The 19,786-nt window shown below is 47.0% G+C and overlaps 1 protein-coding gene across 5 annotated transcripts in view; it reads left to right on the forward strand.

The window, feature by feature from the left end:
- The window catches only part of LOC103758042 (excitatory amino acid transporter 4), a 34,418-nt gene extending 15,190 nt beyond the window's left edge, over positions 1-19,228 (forward strand). For 2 of the 5 annotated variants that reach the window (XM_029963920.1, XM_025896193.2), the window contains exons 4-12: positions 5,065-5,313; positions 6,144-6,281; positions 7,079-7,283; positions 8,158-8,200; positions 8,762-9,102; positions 11,322-11,555; positions 12,572-12,766; positions 13,193-13,327; positions 14,376-14,780. In XM_029963920.1, the coding sequence (XP_029819780.1) occupies positions 5,100-5,313; positions 6,144-6,281; positions 7,079-7,283; positions 8,158-8,200; positions 8,762-9,102; positions 11,322-11,555; positions 12,572-12,766; positions 13,193-13,327; positions 14,376-14,574 (1,704 nt within the window). In that variant the 5' untranslated portion in view covers positions 5,065-5,099 and the 3' untranslated portion in view covers positions 14,575-14,780. Of the gene's footprint in view, positions 1-5,064; positions 5,314-6,143; positions 6,282-7,078; positions 7,284-8,157; positions 8,201-8,761; positions 9,140-9,305; positions 9,377-11,321; positions 11,556-12,571; positions 12,767-13,192; positions 13,328-14,375; positions 14,781-16,839; positions 16,868-17,555 lie in introns of those variants that run through there. The other 3 variants (XM_029963922.1, XM_029963921.1, XM_029963923.1) reach the window with 3 other exon arrangements.
- The last annotated feature ends 558 nt before the right edge of the window (positions 19,229-19,786 follow it).

Genomic DNA, 19,786 nt, shown 5'->3' on the forward strand with positions numbered 1-19,786 from the left:
TTTTACTCTCAGATTCTAAGTGTGGAACTTTGTGGGGCCAAAATGATGCAATCTGTGAGAAGCAGATGCAAACCTGCCCTGATGCTCCTGCACTCAGCCCCCCAGCCCTGGGATTGTGCCATGCCCAGCTCCCATCTCCCCTCAACCAGGATTTTAATACCTTCTGTCTTTAAAATGTGCTCATGGGAAGGTGCTGCATACTGGATGGTGTCAGCTTTTCTGATGTTGGCTGCTTTATCAGGGACAAGGCATAAAGAGGACAGGTGTTCTTCAATGTCCAGTAAAAAATTGGAATATCTCAGCTGATTCAGAGAATTCCTGCTTTCTAGCTCTTTATAGGTCCTTATGCTCTATTGCCCTCCTCTCCCCATATTGGAAATCTCCCTGGTTTAGATGGGAAGATAACCACAGAAAAATCTGCAAAAAGCAGGACAAAATGTAGTGCCAGTACTCTTCCTTCCTCATTTTTCACTTTCACTGTCTTCTGACTGATGCCCCTAAAATAGCCAAAATTCCACTGTTTATGTGAAACCTCACTGCCAGGAACTAGGCATTAGTTTTGCAACACTGAAATTTCTTGCAAAACACCCTCTGCCCCCTCGTTGAACCTCCAAAAATGCTCTCAAATATCTCAGTGTTCCTGGCTGAGTGGAGCCTGGAGGAGCAGCCACGGATAGAACAACCTGCACCAAGAGGGCAAAGCCACCTTCTTCCTCACAAGAAGAAAAATCCAAGCCATTGACAAGAGTACTCTGATGACTGACTGCAACAGTCTGAGAACTTCCAGCTGATGCAACAGATAAACAAATCCAGAGATGCAGAGGGAAAGTGCTGTGGAGGGGGCCTCTCTATTGCAAAATATGCAGATAGAGAAAGGGAGCAAGTTAGCAAGAGGGTGGGGACATCACAGGAGTAAGATCTGCCAGTGAGTTCCCTCTGCGCAGTAAGTTTTGGTCTGAGGAGGCTGCTGAGCACATGGTGGAACATGGAATCTAATTATTAATCCGGCATTTTCCCATATCAATACAGAAATTTCATTTTGTTCTCACAAAAGTACATTTTCCAGTGCATGTGGATGGGGATATATCTGGAGAAAAGAGCAGGTGAGTCCCTTTATATCTGTAGGTTCTACCCCCACCTTCCCTGTGCAGGAGGTTGTGCTGTTGCTGTGGTATGGTCCAGCTCCGAGAAAGGCAAGGATTGGAGGAGAGGGAGCCCATTTTTCCATACTCCTGGATCCACATGGGTCTCCTCAGGTCGTCACAGCAAGTGGGAACTCTGTTTTGTGTGTAGCAAGTCTGTGGTGGGTGATGTGACTTTTCACTTCACTAAAGAATTTGGAGCTTTGCACATTGAAGCAAGGCAGCACTTCACCTTACCAAGGTGTGTTGGGTTGTTTCATGAAGAGTGAGTGGTTTGGGAGTAAGAAAAAGAGTGTCTGAGGTTTAAAACTTTCTTTGGTGGTTCTGCTCTTGGGTGGTAGTTTGTTCTGCTGTAGGAAGCTGCACTGCATCTCTGCAAGCCAATGCTGTTCCAATCCACAAGAAAGGTGTGAGGGAAGACAGAGGGGACTAACTGCAGACCTGTGAATCTAACCTCAGCTTCTAGAAAAATTATGGAGAAGGTCATACTGAGTACTACTGAAAAGCATTTAAAGAATAATGCAACCATTAACCAGTCAACGTGTGTTCACAAAGGAAAAGTCCTCTTTAACCAGTTTGATCTCCTTCTAGGAGGAGGTCACACACCCAGTTGATAAAGCAAAGGTGGTGCAAGTCTAGATTGGGAGAGGAGTGGCTGGAGAGCAGCCCTGCAGAAAGGGACCTGGGGGTGCTGATCAGCAGCAGGCTTAAGAGGAGTGAGCAGGGTGCCCAGGCAGCTGAGAGGGCAAATCTCATGCTGGGGACATCAAAGCACAACCAGCCAGTCCAGGGAGGGGATTATCCTGCACTGGTCAGCATTGGTGTGGCCTCACCTGCAGCACTGTGTGCAGGGCTGAGCCCCAACACTGAAGAAGGATGTGAAGGTCCTCAAATGTGTCCAGAGGAGGGGAATGGAGGGTGAACCTCCTGGTGAAGGGCTGGAAGACACATCCTGTGAGGATTCTGAGAGGTCCGGGCTTGTTCCTTCAGAGAAAAGGGGGCTGAGGGGTGAAGTTGTTGCTCTGCAGCTTCCTGAGGAGGGCATGTGGAGAGGGAGGTGCTGGGCTCTTCTTCCTGGGATTCAGGGACAGCACAACTGGGAATGGTTCAAAGCTGTGTCAGGGGAGGGTCAGTCAGGAAGCATTTGAATGCCCAAGCAACAGGACAAAAGGTAGCAGCCGGAAACTAAAACACAAGAAGTTCCACCTCAATGTGAGGGTGAAGAACTTCTTTACATTGAGGGTGCCAGAGCACTGGAACAGGCTGCCCAGGGAGGTCATGGGGTCTCCCTCTCTGGAGATATTCCAAACCCACCTGGGCACATTATTGTGTCACCTGCTCTGGGTGACCCTGCCTTGGCAGAGGAGTTGGACTGGATGATCTCCAGAGGTCACTTCCAATCCCAACTACTCTGTGATTCTGTAATTTCTTTATGGACAGGGTGGTCAAACCCTAGAAGAGGCTTCCTTAAGAGGCAGTCGATGCCCCAGGCCTGTCAGTGTTTAAGAGGTATTTTGACAGTGGCCTTTGCAACAACTTTTGGTCAGCCCTGAGAGGGTCAGGAAGTTGGATGAGGTGATCCTTGTAGGTCCCTCCCAACTGGAATGTTCTAGTCTATAATTTTGTATCCCTCCAGCTGCTGACTGTGCAGACAGTTACTTATTTCATTATAAGGGCAGTAAGCTCTGGGACAGACTTCTAGAGAAAAGTAGATAAGGTGGATCACAAAAGGGATTATCTGAATGAAAAGAGTGAGATCTGAGAGGTGTCCTCCTCCTTGTAGGGTCGGTGATGTCAGGAACTGGCAAGACAAGAGGATACAAGATGTGTGAAAGTCCTGGGTCTTTGGAACCTGACAGCTAATAATGTTTTTTGTCCAACTCTGTATTTGGGTGGCTACTGAATAAATAATACAAGTCCATTCTGGGACACAGGAGATTGAATCCATTGTTCCTTAAGCTACTGTTGAGTTCAGGAGGCATGAACTCAATTAATGGAAAGAATATGTACTTTGCAGTTCATGTTTTTTATGGGTAGCTGTGAAAAACAGGACTGGCAGTGAAAAGAAAGAACACAGGCAAAGTTTTCATGCAGTCTGGTGTGTATTGTCTCCATCAGCAGATAGAAGGGGGGTGGTGTAGTAAGGAAGGAAGTGTGTGATCAAGCTGGAATGAGTGGATCAAAATCTACAGAATGCTGTTTGTTGATCCAAAAGGTGGGATGACCACAGAAGCACTGAAAGGTTCCCATAGCAAATGCCCAGAATCTTTGCCAGTGGCAAAGCTCAAGCCTTGGGAGGGCTTAGAGTGACTTGACCGGGCCACCACTGCTCTGAACCTCACAGAGGCACCAGCATCTGTGCAAACAAACCTTCTCTCAGAATGGAGGTTTTCCTCCACCTTCTGTGGAAATGACTTTGCAATCTGTACTATGAAGCAGCTCCTCTTTAAGGCAGTGTCTTCAGGTCATGATAGGCATTTATCTGGGTCCGTATGGAAGACACTATATGTGTATTTTATAGAGAATATAGTCTCAGTTGTGAGGGTTTCTTTGATTTCAATTTAGGATTACGAATGGAGTAGCTCTTATTTGATTTACAACACCAAAGACAGGCCTTCCAGCACTTGCTGATGTGCTAAGGTGACTTTGTTCTTCTTTGGTTTCATGTAGGCTTGTATTATCTTTGCAAACTTCTGGGAAGAAGAACTGTTTTCAGACCTTGCATCTGTCAAGGCACAGTGACAGAAGGAAAATGGAACCTGCATAGTCAGTCAATAGTCTCCCTTATGATAAGAACTGTTGGGTTGGTGCCTTCTAGCACTCCAGAGGGGACTGGTTTGCCTCTGTAGCCCCCTTGTTCTTTTGTTCTGAAGAATATAGGAATAATAGCAAAAAATGAATGGATAAAGTACAGTAGATTGCTCCAGGCCTTGCAGCCATTTGGTAATGGAGCAGAATTGGTTCTTCATTTACCTCTTTGGAGCAGGTTTGATTTCAATCTTAGTATTTGTGAGGACAAGACAAGAGTTAACCCCATCAGTGGAGTTTGACAAGAGATACTACTTGAAAGTCTTGTTATGTTTATACGGAAAATCAGTAAATAAAGTCTTATCCTCAGCCTCCACAGAAGGCAAAGGGATTCTGTTCCTTTCTACAGAAACAGCCAGTGCCACTCACTGCCATGGGAAAAGCTGTTCTGGTAGGGGCCTGTCCACCTAGGAGGTATGTCAGAAATGTTTGCTGCTTGGTTTTGTTTGGAAGAGTTTGTGTACAGGAAAGGGGTTTATTGCCAGGTGATAAAAATACATTCCTGTCCAAGCTGATGAAAAGCCTGGGTGGCTGTGGAGCCCTTTCTGGCTGCCCAGGCCACCACAAGCCACTTCTCAGCGCAGGCTGGGGGCTACAGTAGCTAGAGCTTTTCTAGAGGCACCAGAGCAGTAGTGACAAGACCCTGGCAGCCCTTTAGATGCTTTCCATGAAGTCTGCTCCTTGCAGATGGGCAGAGGAGAGCGCATTCATCATCATCATCATGGCTGGGCTTTGTAAACAAAGATTTTGGGAAGGGCTCTGCCCACGTTTGTTACAAACACGCTGGTGGCTAAAAAGGCCAATACGAGATAGACACATCTGGTTGCAAAAGGCACAGCAGAAAGACTCCTTAGGTGGTCAATTCTGCAAGACACGATTCTTTCTGCGTTGTCTTTTCTCCTCAAGAGTGATCCTGTGGGCGTTCTCAAAAGACAGTGTGTCTCCAGACCTCCCGGTTGGAGGCCAGAGTAGACCAGTTATGTTGATCAATATGGCCAAGGCTGAGAATCAGCTCTAAATAAATGTGCTCAGGGCCAAGGGAAATGACCTAGAGATGAAGGGAAGGTGTGCAGCCACTTATGCTTTCCTGCCTGTCCTTCTCGCTGCCCGGCAGAGCTGTACCCGGGGGACTGAGCAGCCGTGCTGGCCATGAGCGAGCAGAGCCACGTCAACAGCCTGTTCCTCAACGAGGACGCAGCCAAGCGGCTCCACGCTGAGAGCCGGGTGCGGCGGCTCCGCCAGGCCGTGCAGAGGCGAGCGGCGCGGGCCAAGAAGCGCATGCACAGCATCACTGCCCAGAGCACCAAGAGCTTCTTCAGGAGAAACGCCTTCGTCCTCTTCACCATCGCCGCCGTCTTGCTGGGTACGGAGCTGCCGGCGGCACCAGGCGCCGCTTGTAAACCTCTGTTTATTCTACAGAGGTTTTGTTTTATTGTAGCGGTTTGGGTGGGGAGGGGAAGTTGTGAGCTGGCAGCTCGAAGTGCTGTCCACATCAGCACAAAGCGAGTGCCTTTGTGTGCAAGAACAACAGACCCCGCAGAGGGTGTGTGTGCAGGAGGGAGTCCTTGTTGATCCTTTCTGGCTGCAGTGTAGGAACAGTCAACAACAGAAAGGGTTTGATGATCCAGCTCAACCAATCCTTATAAAAATCATCCAGGTTTCTTCAGCTGGATGCACAAGGTTTCCTCCAGCTGCAGGCACAAGGGGTCTTCAGATTCATCCCTTTAGCCTGACAGGACCAGCACTGACGTGAGGGGCCATGATACAGTGCACAGCAAATCTGCTCAGCAGATAGCAGGTTGTCCCTAGCTTTTGATCCAGGCTATATGTCTCTAACTCACTGGCCAAACTCAGCTTTAAGAGGTGAATGGACAAAGACTCTGAACTGTGTAGTCACAGTTTGGCACTTTGTGTTCATGAGTTTCCCAGGAACAGACCCCAGAAGAGGAACAGAGAAGGAATAAGGAGGCCTGTGGTTTAGCACAAGGCTGCTGTGCACATAAATATGTCAGAGGGAGAGAGAGCACACAGTAAAAACTGGATCATAGCCTTTTAGAAAATGAGCATTTGTTCCTTTGGGGAGAGGGGGAGCTGAAAGGAGATGAGAAAGAGAAAAGCCACGCTGTAGGACTGAGGGACAGACCACTGGATCACATTGTCCCATTTCCATTCTCATCCCTTGCTGATCCACAGGGATTATCCTGGCATTCTCCCTCCGGCCCTACCAGCTGACCTATCGCCAGATCAAGTATTTCTCCTTCCCTGGCGAGCTGTTGATGCGTATGCTCCAGATGTTGGTCCTTCCTCTTATTGTCTCCAGCTTGATTACAGGTGAGAAGTGCTTTCTGCTCCTTTCAGCCCAGGCAATGGTCAGCAAAGAGATGGCAGCTGTTGTTGGAGTGCCCCTTTGTGCCCCAGCTGGAGGTGCTTGGATTAGCTTGGCTAACCATAGTGAACATGACCCACATTCATCCCACTGCTGGCTCAGGAGTAGGGCAGAGGAGCAGAAGGCCTTGTGCTTTCTCAGAAGAGTGGGGAGAACACAGCGCAGTGGTTCCAATGCCCAGTGCTTGAGCAGTAACAAGGATTTCATCCCACGTAACCTCAAATGTCAAGTTTGTTGCCCAAGTCAGCTTCAGGTTTCCTCCAGCCTAGAGAAGGTTAGTTTGTGTCAGTCCGAAAGGACTGAGGTTGATCACCAGCTGGAGGGCTTGTTTCACCCAGATCCTCACTGAAGACATGCCAGACAGCCAAGCTTTCAGACAGCAGGAGGGACTGAAAGGGATTCCACCTCCTGAAACATCCCACCCTTAGGGACTGAAAGGCCCAATGTACCAGGAGGGGATTATTTCCCTCCTGAGAGCTTTTGAAGAAAATTGCAACACTCCCAAATGCAGCCTAAGACCCACCACTGTTATGCTCCTTCATGACCACAAGCCACATCCTCCTGTATCCACATCACCCTGGAACTCCAAAGTCTGCCCCCTGTATGCTGTGCTTCCTAGAGACCCTAACTCCTTACCCAACTCATGCATGTGCCTTGCACCCTTTGAATCTTCCTCAGGCTTCCCCCTTCTCTCTAAGACAATAGACTTGCTCACCTTGTCTCTCTCTGTGTGACACCCCAGGAATGGCCTCCCTGGATAGCAGAGTCTCAGGGAAGATGGGGATGCGTGCCATTGTCTACTACATGGTGACCACAGTCATAGCAGTCTTCATTGGCATCCTCATGGTGATCATCATCCACCCAGGAAAAGGATCTAAGGACAAGCTCCACCGAGAAGGCAGAATTGAGCAGGTGCAGACCACAGATGCCTTCATGGACTTGGTGAGGTAGGTGAACAGGCTGGTCTCGTGTTGAGACTCTATCAGTGAGATTACATTCCTCCATGTAATGTCCTTTTGAAGTGTCACAGCTTTAGGCATACAGTGTTAGGGAAAGAGGTTAATGGTTGAGTCTTGGGGAAAGAGGTTAATGGTTGAGTCTTGGCCAGCCTACTACTCATAGCTTACTCTAGTTAACTGGCTTTACCACTCAGAGGTTGAGTGCTTGGCTTGGAGTCCAGCCCTTCTGCTAGAGTCTTAATGCAAGAGGCCAAGGTGTGCTCAGCAAAACAAGCAGTGAAAACCATCAGTGGCTGCATGACTTCCAGGAATTCACCCAGCAAAGGCTAGTCCAAATACCCATCCTCAGTGACCAAAGGAAATCAAGGAAATGGTTCCCAAGACATTGTCCCTCCCTCCCTTGCTGTGACCTTACACAGTGAATTGCAAAGCTGTACCATCTCAAGTGGTATGGAGCCATGTTTCTGAGGTACAAGATAACAGAGAGCTCAAGTGACAGTTGTAGAGGTGAGGCTGAGAGCAAGGCAGTTTATGAAACACTGTAATATGGTATTGTTTCAAGCTTCAGTTGGGTTTGGTGATGCTCTTACAATGTACCTATGTCCCAGTGTGTAGTCTCTTTCCACATATCTGAATAACCTTCTGGAGTCTGAAAAGATGCAGCAGGAGTCTGACATGATGCAAGAGGTGCTGCATTCAGATCAGCATATTCCTTTCTTCTGTCATTCAGACAGAAAGGGCTTGAGCAGACATTGTGACAGTTGTGACCTCAGACACTGCTCCAGGACAAAGAAGTTGGCCAGGAAGCCCATGTTTTCTTCCCAGTTCAACAATAACTCTTTCCTTGTTTTATCTACTGCAGGAATATGTTCCCACCCAACCTGGTAGAAGCCTGCTTCAAACAGGTATGAAATCTCCCCTGGCCTATCTTTGCACCCTGTGCCCTAGCCACGGTCCTACCCTCTTCTCTGAGGGATGGAATAGCAATTGCTTCCCTGGGTCTGACTGCTGCAGTCATTAGTCTGCAAGATTTTCAAGCTGTATGTAGCTGAGGGCTTCAACTTGCATCCCATCCCACAGAGGCAGGAAGGGTTTGCATGATCTCTGGTAGCAGGCTTGGACTGGCAGTGAAAGGGAGCAGATTCTCCTAAGGATTTGTCTCTTCTGTAATGCCAGCACCCTTGGAAGCAGCACAAAGGGTGATCAGAGAAGCCAAACATCTCAGTCCTAGCAACATGAGATGCTCTAGTGGTGTCTTTTGAACTTTGGCTCTATGAAATTTCTAAACTTTCTGGTGAAAGTACTACCCTGAGGAGCTTGGGAACAGGCGAGGCAAATTTCCCACACAGATCAGCAGCAACTTGCAGTACTCTCCTTACTTTAGGAAGGGATGCAAGAGCCTAGCACGTGTCCTGAGCTTCTGAACTAGGGCCTGTGAGTGCATCTGACAATCTGTGTCTTTTCAGTACAAGACGCAGTACAGCACCAGGGTCTTCACCAGGACCGTCCTCCACAGCAGCAACGCCACAGCAGGCGTCACCACCACCCAGATCCCCGCGCCCGAGAACTTCACCAGCATCCTGGAGAACGTCACTCAAGCCCTGGGGACCATCTCCGAGGTGCTGACCTTTGAAGAAGTCATTCCCATCCCGGGCTCAGCCAATGGGGTGAACGCACTGGGGCTGGTAGTGTTCTCCATGTGCTTCGGTTTGATGATCGGCAGCATGAAGCAGAAGGGACGGGCCCTGCGGGAGTTCTTTAACTGCCTCAACGAAGCCATCATGAGGCTGGTGGCCATTATCATCTGGTGAGGAGCACGGCCGGTTGGAGCAGGAGGTCTGCAGGTGCAGTTTCCACTGACACGATGAGAAGTGGGGTAGCTTTAAGGATGCCATGCACAGGAAAAGCAGATGGGCACAGATCTCCTTTGGCTCCATCAGGCTGGAGGGAAAAGTCTGGATGGGATATTTGTTCACATTTCATTTCCTGTTCTTTTTGTTTTTACCTTAGAAATATCAGATACAGCAGGACTTGCTTTTCTTGAGGCTGCTGGAAACATCCTTGGAAGACCAGAGAGCTGGAGTGGAAGATCTCTTAGCCTTACTAACAGGGGTAGGGTGTGAGGCTTTCCCACCAAAAGCTTCCCTTCCAGCTGTGTTCCAGGAGTCTGACTTAGCTATGAATCACAGAAACCTATTGCTACTTTCGTGGTTTTGGGGTGGCAGCTGTATGCAAAGCTCTGAGAGCTGAGCTGGGTTGAGAGGATCAGCTTAAAGTTACTGCCTTTCCATTTGAGGTCTCCCAGATCCCAATTCCTCTAGAACTCAGCTTGTTCCTTTCTGTGTAAGGCCCCCTGTGACACATGGTCCAGACAAGCAAGGCATTGCTGAGACAAGTCTTCTCTCGAAGGCAGCATTTTACCAAATCCTGTTATTTTAAGCTCTTTATCCCTCTAGGGCTCAAGGCTGTGTTAGGTACTGCAAAACAGGAGAGATGCAGGTCTGGCAGAATACATGCACATATCTGACAGGGAAGGGATCTGTCAGCCCCACACCCTCTCCCATTTTAGATCACTTTAGATTCTTTGGTCTTACAGTCTTATATCTCAGAGCAAAACCCTGAGCACAGGGCGACAGCCTTACACAAAAAGGTACAAAGGGGAAGAACATCCCTGAGCTCATAGCAGAGTGTTGGGAAGCCCTAACCCTCCTGGGATCTTTTACTCCATGTCTGAGCCAGAACTTGAGGCTTTTCCTTCCTAAGAAGAGATAAGAGTTGCCTAAGGGCATAGAAGGGAGAGCATGAGCACAGCAGAACAAGTAGACCTGCACACAACTCCAGAGACCCTCAACACTGCTCCTTCAAGCTCCCCTTAGATGAAGGAAGACAAGGTGTTGTTGATATATAGAACATTGCTTACACTTGGGACACTGCCTGTGCACATACAGCAGGGAGTGTCTGGAGAGACCTCCTGACTTATAAAATCCTGCTGGTATGGGAGACAGGACTGTCAGCTGCAGTCCAGCACTCCTTCCTGAAGCCACAGTCTGCAGATCATCTCCCAGGAGCCTGTTTTTCCTGGGAAGATCTGGTCACTGGCTGAAGCCAAGGATGGTGAGAGGAAATGAAATATTCATGAAATCCTTTCCTGAAACTTTTCCAAACCTCCCAGGCTAAGTTGGAGTTTGGCATGTGGACCTCCGAGCCTTGTGCATGAATTGCATGTGAGCTCTTGAGCTGCAGAGGCCCAGCCCTGAGAGGTGTGGCCATGGATCTGGGATTTTCTCTGGTCCAGTTATTATATTAGTGCCCATGATTTTCTCCATGTCTGTCTTACGACTTCCTTTCTGTGGAGCCTCACTGCTGCTTGTGAGATGCATTGTTATGGAGGGGGAAAAAGCCCTGAAGAATGGAAAGGATAGCAGTGTACTTCAAAACGAGGTTTTTTTATGAGCCATGGTTGCTTTTACAGGTGTTGGCGTGCCAAGTGCTTCTTACACCAGATCTGGAATCCCTATGTGTTCCTATTCCCTAAGTGTGAACATCTGAAGACAGCAAGGCTGATAGCCCAGAGCCTACAGGACACTCCAGCTTTTACTCCCTGATTCCCTGTTTCTCCTGTACTTTCCTGTGCTTCTCAGTAAAAAAAATACTCTCAGCCCAAGATCTGTTAGGAAGGAAAGGGACTCTGAAGGCTTCTCTACATAACCTCCCCTATCAATTCTGCAAGAAGTGTTGTAGAAACAAGTTAGGGAACCCAAAGGGAGGAGGAAAACTCCACCAGTGCCCAAGCTGTGCACATGACAGAGTGCTGGAGTCCCCAACTGTGCAACAAGAGCTGATTTTGACCATGTGGTGAACAAGTCCCAGCTCTCTCCAGGATTCTAGGGTATCATCAAGTGATTAGGCTCAGTGAGCAAACCTAGTGTGCTGGCTTACTGGGGATTTGTCCAGGCAGCATGTGTTAAAGCTGGTGTGAAAGTGTGGGAGCCAGTTCTAATCATGGGGCTTGTGTTTCTGCCACAGGTATGCTCCAGTTGGGATCATGTTTTTAATTGCTGGCAAAATCCTGGAGATGGATGACCTAGCAGTGATGGGAGGCCAGCTGGGGATGTACACGCTCACTGTCATCGTGGGACTCCTCATCCATGCCATCTGCATTCTGCCCCTGCTCTACTTCATCGTCACCCACCGAAACCCCTGGGTGTTCATTGCAGGGCTCCTGCAGGCCCTCATCACAGCCCTGGGCACCTCCTCCAGGTATGACAGCTATGTAGGAGTAGCTGGTGTGGATGCTAAGAGTCAGCACTCCATTGCTCTCAGTGCAGTACTGTGGTCTCACAATTCCTAGCACTGGCACTGGAGCAGCCAAACTCATTTGGGAGTGGAAAGATTCCCACTCTCCTGCTCAGGAGCCCTAATGACACAGACAGCTCTGACCCTCAGTGAATGGCCCATATTCCTCCTTACCAAACATAGAGGTGACTTTGCTTACAGCACTGAAATGCTCAGGACAGATATCAAATCCTGCTGAATCACAGCACTGCACAGGCACACACCTCTCACACGCGTGTGCTCGTGCACATTGCACAGCTCTCCCTCCCAGGCACACAGACTGTGTGCAGCTGTCATTAAACTGCACAAAGGCATCAACACCAGTCTGTTCAGTGACTCTCACTGCCATGTCACACAGCCAAAGCAAAGGGACTGTAGGTAGCTGTTGTTTCACTAAGTGCTGTGTTTCTTGTCATATTAATTTCCTGGTAAGCACGGAGCAGTCTCTTCCACATACATTCTCACACCAAAACACACAGTACTTTTCCTGCTCATCTCTTTCAGGAACAATTCTCTGCTTTCTCTGCAAGGTTTGTTCTCACACATGGGTCATTCTTGTCTTATGGATTGAGAGGGGTGAGAAAGGGCTCAAGTTTTTTTTTAATAGCTGGAAAAGGAGTTTTGGTCTTGCAGCTCTGTCCTATGTACTCTGAATGCCCCAGCATCACCTTCTTTTGGCATTATACCAGCATCATCAGCTCAGGGTTACACAGACTCTGTCCCAGCCCCCTGAGGAAAGCCATGTCTGAGCGTGCAACTGCAGTGTGCATCATATCTGAGGAAGCCTTGCTTAGACTGTTCTTTCTTCTAGCAGCTTCTGGCCTCTGGCTCACATGGCAGGGTGAAAAAGCAGGTGGGTAAGGTCATAAACCAGGCAGAGGCTTAGTCCTTCTTCCAAAGTCAGCATACACAATTCATGTTGTTTTGTAAATTCCTTGCAGCTCAGCCACTCTGCCCATCACCTTCAGGTGCCTGGAACAAAACAATGGTGTGGACAGGCGCATCACGAGGTTCGTGCTGCCTGTGGGAGCCACAATTAACATGGATGGCACTGCTCTGTACGAGGCCCTCGCAGCAATCTTCATTGCACAGGTCAACAACTACGAACTTGACTTTGGGCAAATCATCACAATAAGGTGACTTTTTGGAACTACAGGAAGGGCTTCACTTTTGGTGGCTTATATGAAGTGTGATAAGGTTTCTCTTTTGCTATGCAATAAGGAAAAGAAAAGTATGGGAAAGAGGGGTTATACTACAGCTCCAAGTGTTAAAGTACATATGATTTGGGCACCACATCTTTGAGGCTCCACTTGAGCCCTTCTTGCATGCCCAGGTGTTAGGAGAAGCTGTTGGGTGCAGTCTGTCATGAGAAGGTGCCTGGCTAGTGCAGTCTGATGTGGTGTTGATGTCCCCTGTGTCACCATCCTGCTCAGTGACCAGGGCAGAAGGACTGCCAAGGTGTTTTGTAGGTGTTGAGTTTGAGCTACTTCCTGACATTTCTGCAAATGTGACCACCTCTTTTCTTCCCTTTGCTGATAGCTGTGCTTTCCTGTTCCCTCCAGCATCACTGCCACAGCAGCCAGCATTGGAGCTGCAGGTATTCCCCAGGCAGGACTGGTGACAATGGTTATAGTGCTGACATCAGTGGGGCTGCCTACTGAGGACATCACACTGATCATCGCTGTGGACTGGTTTCTGTAAGTTCTTTGCTCAGCAGCATGCCCTGCTGTGCACTCCTGCCAGTGCTTACAGAGCTCCTCTGTATTCCTAATGTCTCTGCTAAAAGCAGGCTCAGTAACTTGTACCATTAAGCTTAAAACACACCTATATCCATGAGAGCTTTGCACAGTATCTCCCTCTGCCTGTGAGTTATGACCCACCCCAGAAGGCAAGGGTAACCCAGGTTCTTGTTACCAGATCCCTAGGGGTGGCATTAGAGTGAAATGACACTGAATGATTGGTGTTTATAAATATATGTATGTAGGGTTTATTTTAGAACAATTTGGTTGCAATGGAAAGCAAGTATGTAGCTGTTTTGGTTATTATTACCTACTGTAATATAAAAGCATTTAAAAAAACACTTAGGGAAATGTATAAGGGAAAAGAGAGAAGGAGAAAGGAAGGATAAGAACAGAAAGGTATATAGTCACCACCTGTGGGTCCAGCAGTGAGACTTGGGTTTTGCACTTTAGATGTCTGTTGGTCAAAGAGGTTGTCACAGTCCTGATCCACCAGGGGTGGGGGAAGCCCATGAAACACAAAGTCTAATACGCTCAGGCTCAGGTGGGAACGCCCAGGTACCTCCTGTGGAGTGGGGAGTTTTGCACTGCCTGATGTAACACTGTGGATCACTGAGCACTTCGAGGGGGTCTTTGATGTTTTATGACACCTTCTGAGACATTGCAGCTCCCTTTCACATCGGTGTAGTTGAGCCAATTCTGCCCCATCAGAAGGGATGAAAACCTTCAGGCTTACATGTGAATGTCCTGGTACTTCCCCGGAGGGTTTTCACACCCGAGCCATTATGTAAAAGAGGACATTGCCCCGACAGAAAGCACTATCCCACCTCTCAGGATCTGCTTCTTATTAGCCCAGCTTGTCCCCTCCGAGGGTGGGTGTTCACCCCCTCTGCCCCTAGATGGTTCCATTGCACAACTTCAGCAAAGCACCCACTGCTTTTGAATTGTTTCCATCCCTTAGCTGTTACTATGAAACTGTATTTTGTTTTTCTCTCTGATTTTTCAGGGACCGCCTTAGAACAACCACCAATGTCCTGGGGGATTCTCTGGGGGCTGGAATTGTGGAGCATCTCTCCCGGCACGAGCTGGATGCACAGGACTGCGACCTTGGTAAATCTGGGATAGAGGAGAAAGAACAGCTCTCCCACCTGGTTTGCCCACAGAACGACACCCAGAGGCACCCCAGGAGTGAGACAGCACTGTGAAATCGGGCAGCAGTGCAGACTAATGCTGTAAAAAGGCAAAACTTGAAACAGAAGTCCATAGTGGAGGACAGAGAAAGACCCACTCTGCAAGGCACTCACTTTTCTCCCCCCTCTGCCACACGCAGTCTTCCCTGATCCTGTTTCTCCCCTCTTTCTCTCTGGCATTAAAGAGGAGAAAATTAAACTGCAAAGAAAGTTTTACTCCACAAAAGCCTGATTTAGTCATTCTTATGGGGTCCAAGAGTTAGACCTGAGTAAAGAAGACTCAGTGAAGGAGCTGGAGTAGGAGCTCCTCTATTTTTGAACTCAGTGGCCAGCTGGGTTGGGAACACCACCACCTGTGGACTGGCACCAAAATGCTGCCATGACTCTGCCCTGCAGGATACAGCTGCAAAGTCTCCACTTGCTTAGTGCCTTCACCCAGGCAATCTTTTAGCATTGCCCTCCTTGCTCACAGTCCTGGTATTTGCACAGATATGCAGATGATGCTTTTTGAGAGCTCCTCTGGCAACCCATCTGGCTGCAGATACTAGAGTCACCCAGGCCCTAAAGGAATGTGGGACCATACAGCAGGGACAGGGCTGACTGTGCTGGCTGGCAGCACCAGTAGGGATCAATAGGCTTCTCATCAATGGCAGATGCTGAAGGATTGAGAAAGAAGCAAACAGTTAAAGAATTTATTATATCCATTATTCAGTCTCTGAAACAGCTCTCCCCTCTACCAAGCTCTGCCAAGACAGTTAACTTCATTTCTCTTTAGCAAACTCTTCTCCCCTTGTGAAACAAGAAGGGCAAATGCAAAGTTTATGAAGTTTGCCCACCTGAGCAGCTGAGTGGACAGTCCATGCCAGGAATGACAGATTTGCTCAGAAAAGAGTTTCACTCCTCATCACAAGATTCCTAAGGAAATGGTTCCTGTGCTCATCTTTGGCTATTTTCAGAAGTGACTTCCCCTCAGTCACATTGCTCCAGAATGTGTTTTCAAATATTTCTAGCTCAGTTGGTTTGAGCATGGTGCTAATAACACCGAGGTCTGTGAGCTCAGTTCCCATATGGGTCATTCACTTAAGAGTTGGACTCTACAATCCTTGTGGGTCCCTTCCAACTCAGAATAGTCTGAAATCTCTGTCTTTCTGTAGCTCCTTGTCTTTTACAGGCAGAGCCAAATTATTTCTTAGCCTTTGCACAAGTGTGCCAGACCCCAAACTTATAAATTCAGGATATATCTTTCAGCTCCTACAAAATGGAGTTCAGCTTCTGTTTAACACACTTGAACATAATCCCAAATGACATCCAAAACTTCTCAGAAGCTAAAGCCAGAAGTAGAGACATGCTTCACCCATGCTCTCTCCCCCTTCCCTGGCATGGCCAGGAACACAGCTGGTATCTCCCACAACAGTGAACAGGACCACTGGGATTTGCTCCATAATATCCAGGTCCATGAACATCCAGAGGATGAATGTGTAGACATAACCAGGAATATGTTAAGGACCCACAGTGTGGGGGCTGCTGCAGTGTAGCTGTCCTGCTTTTGGCACAGCTCAGCTCAGGCACAGCAGTGAGCAGCCTCCTGGCCCACAGCCAAACTATCCAAACTGGGCAGCTTTCACTTGAGGCCTGCACATTATTCCCAACCCACTGGGTCACTTCCCCTGCCTTTCCACACTGATGCTCTTCATCCCTAGCCATAGCCATACCCTCAGAGGTGCACCTCATGGAAGCAGGACCTCAGAGGCATCAGCTGGAGTCCACTTTGCCAACTACAACCACACACCTGCCCTCCCCTGTGCCAGCAGAGCTCCCTCAAACACACTGCTTGAGATGTTCAAAGCCAGATCCTCAGGCTCTTTTTGACTGTTCAGGCACAGCAGGGTTACATGCAGGTGCTGCCACATTCCACATCCTGTAGGCAGAGTATCCTATTTTTATGGGCTGGACGATTATTTCAACCCTGAAGGAAAGGCACAAATGCATCCCTTCCATGTAAGAGTGTGTGGTGGATTTTGGGGGGTCTCAAACCACCACAGAGTGGTAGCAGAGCAGGGTAACCAGAAGGGTGTGGCAGCTCCATTGAGCAGTGCTGGCTCCAGACCCCAAGGCAGCAGGTTGTTTCTGACTGTGGGAGGCAGGTTGCTCATTTTGACAAGAGATCTACTCTAGCAGGGGGCAAATGAGCAGGATAACAAACTACTGTCCTCCTCTTTGCAGCATTTTTTTTTAATCTTGTATGAATACTTTTATAATGTCTGCTTTTCTTCTTTCTAGACTAAACAGACCCCGTATACCCTTACAGGTAATAATCCTTCATGTTCTTCCTCTCTGCACTTTTTCCTCACTGTTCCACATCTTTCTTGAAGTGGAATGACTAAAATTTGACACAAAAAAATCTAACTAAAGATTTGTTAGTGCTGAGCACCGAGGAAAAAGTATTTCCTGTACATTAAGATTTCGATCTTGGACTCATGTTCCCATCCTTTAACAGCATGCTGTGCATTGGCTGATCAGGATAACTGTCCCTGATGCATACATACAGCAAACTCAAGTCTGTTCATCTTAGCTTAACTCTTAGTGAGGTTACACTCTTATTTTGATGAGATGGCTGTATCTAAAAACTGGATCTTAATCAAAGAGTTTTAAGATACACTGCATTAGCTTGTATCTGTAGTGGGCTAAGACAGCATTAGCTTATCATTAACACTGCTCAGCTGACATGAGTCTAAACCTTCATAATGAGTCTAAACCTTCATAAAGAACAGACCTGCTTATAAAACCCAATAAAGGGCTTTATTTTTTAACAACAGCACGATAGCATTGACTTTACTCCAGATAACACATGATAATTCCTACATCATTTTAAGCAGAACTGCTGCCTATCTAGCAATTTCCCAGCCTGTGTTTGTGCAGTGGGTTATTATTACCTTAGTAATTTCAATTTGTCCATAATTAACTGCATCTTTGTTTTCCTTCTTGGTCTTTTTCAGACTATTTGTCCAACTTTTCAAGAAAACGATGAATTCTAATCCTGAAGAGACTTCCTGTATATAAAGGGCAAACTGAAGGATGAATCGGAAGAAAAGCTTGTTGGATTGAACTGTAGCTCAAATGGGAATTAATTTTTGGAAGTCCTATGGCTTGGGTTATACAGACAGTCACACTAGATGATCATAAGTGTCCCTTCTGGCTTTACAATATATGCACGTGCTTTCTGGTTTAGAGATACTGCAAAGGGTCCCTCCAGCCTGATCATTTCTAAAAGCTATCTGGAAGGATCCTAATGATACTTTAACAAAACTCAGCAGGAGTCTAACCTGTTTTCAGTTGCTGTTAGCAGACATGTACACATATCAGACACCACATTGCACCCACAGGTTTGCTGATGTTCCCACAAAGCTGTTACACACCAAGCCTTGCTGTTTGTGATTTCTGCTTTCAACTCAAGATTAACGGAGCACAAACAAGTAGAAGCCTCATTTTCAAACACTGCAAACCAGTCTTCCATGGGGAATTTCAGAATTCAGTTGATAATTTTTTAGCTCTGGTGTTTGCTCATGTTGTTAACCAGTTGATGATTGGGACTGTTTACAGTACCTGAATAGCAAAGTACTGTCAGGAATTTGTGTATATGTACATTTTATATATATATGATATATATATGAAAGGAGTGCATGTGTGCAAGCATACATATGCACAGAGTCAATTTTTTTGTTGCTAATCCAAGCAGGAAAGCCAATACTAAACTCTCACTCTGTGTAAGGCTGCATACTTCACCCACCTTGATTTACCCAACTAATCTCATCCTTAAAACAAAAAAACAGAGGCTGCTCTACTTCATTCCACAAATGAGTCATCCAAAGCCAGGTTTGCCAGGAAGGAGCTCACTGTGTGCTGATTTTGACTTGTACCTGCTGGTGACGTAACAAGAACTTCTCAATGTATAGAGAAAATTCTTCACTTTGTCTTTGGTTTCCCTGTACACATCCCAAAGACCCCCATCCCCACTGCATCTGTCTTGGCAAGGGGCAGGCTTTCAGACCTCAGTGAAGAATACAAAAGTGTTTGTACTCATTCCAAATCCAGTGTTGACTTTGTATGAACTCAGCCTTCAAAACTGGATAACCGAAAGTATTAAATCATTTTATCCACTGTCTTTTTAAATTACCAGATATTTGAGAGCTTATGCAGTCTTTTCTTTACTGCAGTCCTGCTGCTTCTACCTGGAGAAATTTTCCAAGTTTCTCCTGTTTGCAAACAGATCTCTTCCTAATGATTAGAGATGGGCAAAATTTGGGATGAAACAGAGAGCTATTTCAATGCATATGTATGTGAGGAGCTCTTGGACTAGGACACATCTCCTCAAAATTAATTTGAAGAGAGAAAATCCAGGAAGAATAGAGATTTTCAGTTAGGCCATGTGTCACATTACATCTGCATGTGATACATGCACATTATTCCAGGAGTCAGATCTGTCCATGAAATTGTTAGTCCTTCTGCTGTGCCCAAGGAAGAACTGGAAATTGGTCCTGTACAGTGTGTTCATGGCATTCAGGCAGTGTGACTCTGTTAATTCCTGAGGGCTTTTTCTTCATGCTGTGAGTTTCAGTGATAATACAGATAGTTTGCATACTTGAAAAATAAAGGGAATTTTTTTCCACAATGCTTTTCCATTATGTTTTTTTTTCTATTATTTTTCCTCCTGACCGTGACCTTACAAAGTCAGGAGTGTTACTTTTAGCATCATCTCCACGTGCTTATGTCATGGGTCAAATACTAATCTCAGATTTTTACAAGGCCTTTCCCTGAAGCTTTTCCTTTGATGCCATCTTTGGCATATATCCATAACTGGCAAGGCTGCACAAGGCTTGCTTCATGTGCAGCACACAGCACATACTTCCAACTGGAAAATCTACACCAACAAAAAGGTTATGTGGAAAAGGTCTCTGAGGCATAAACAATAATGGGTTTACATTACTCACTAAAATGTTGCATTAATGGCATGGTATCTACACAAAGTGAAAGCTGCTAGCAAAGGCTGCTCAGGACTTGGGTTGGATTTTGAACATCTCCATGGATGTAGGTTCCACGCCCTCTCTGGGCAACCTGTTCCAGCATTCAATCAACCCCCCAGTAAAAAAAGCTCTTCTTTGTTAAAATAGAATTTATCTTTCAATCTGTGCCCAGTGCCCATTGTCCTCTCACCAAATACCACCTTGAG

The sequence above is a fragment of the Manacus vitellinus genome, unplaced genomic scaffold (genome assembly GCF_001715985.3).
Source record: "Manacus vitellinus isolate BGI_N305 unplaced genomic scaffold, ASM171598v3 scaffold_64_pilon, whole genome shotgun sequence".
Lineage (NCBI taxonomy): Eukaryota > Metazoa > Chordata > Aves > Passeriformes > Pipridae > Manacus > Manacus vitellinus.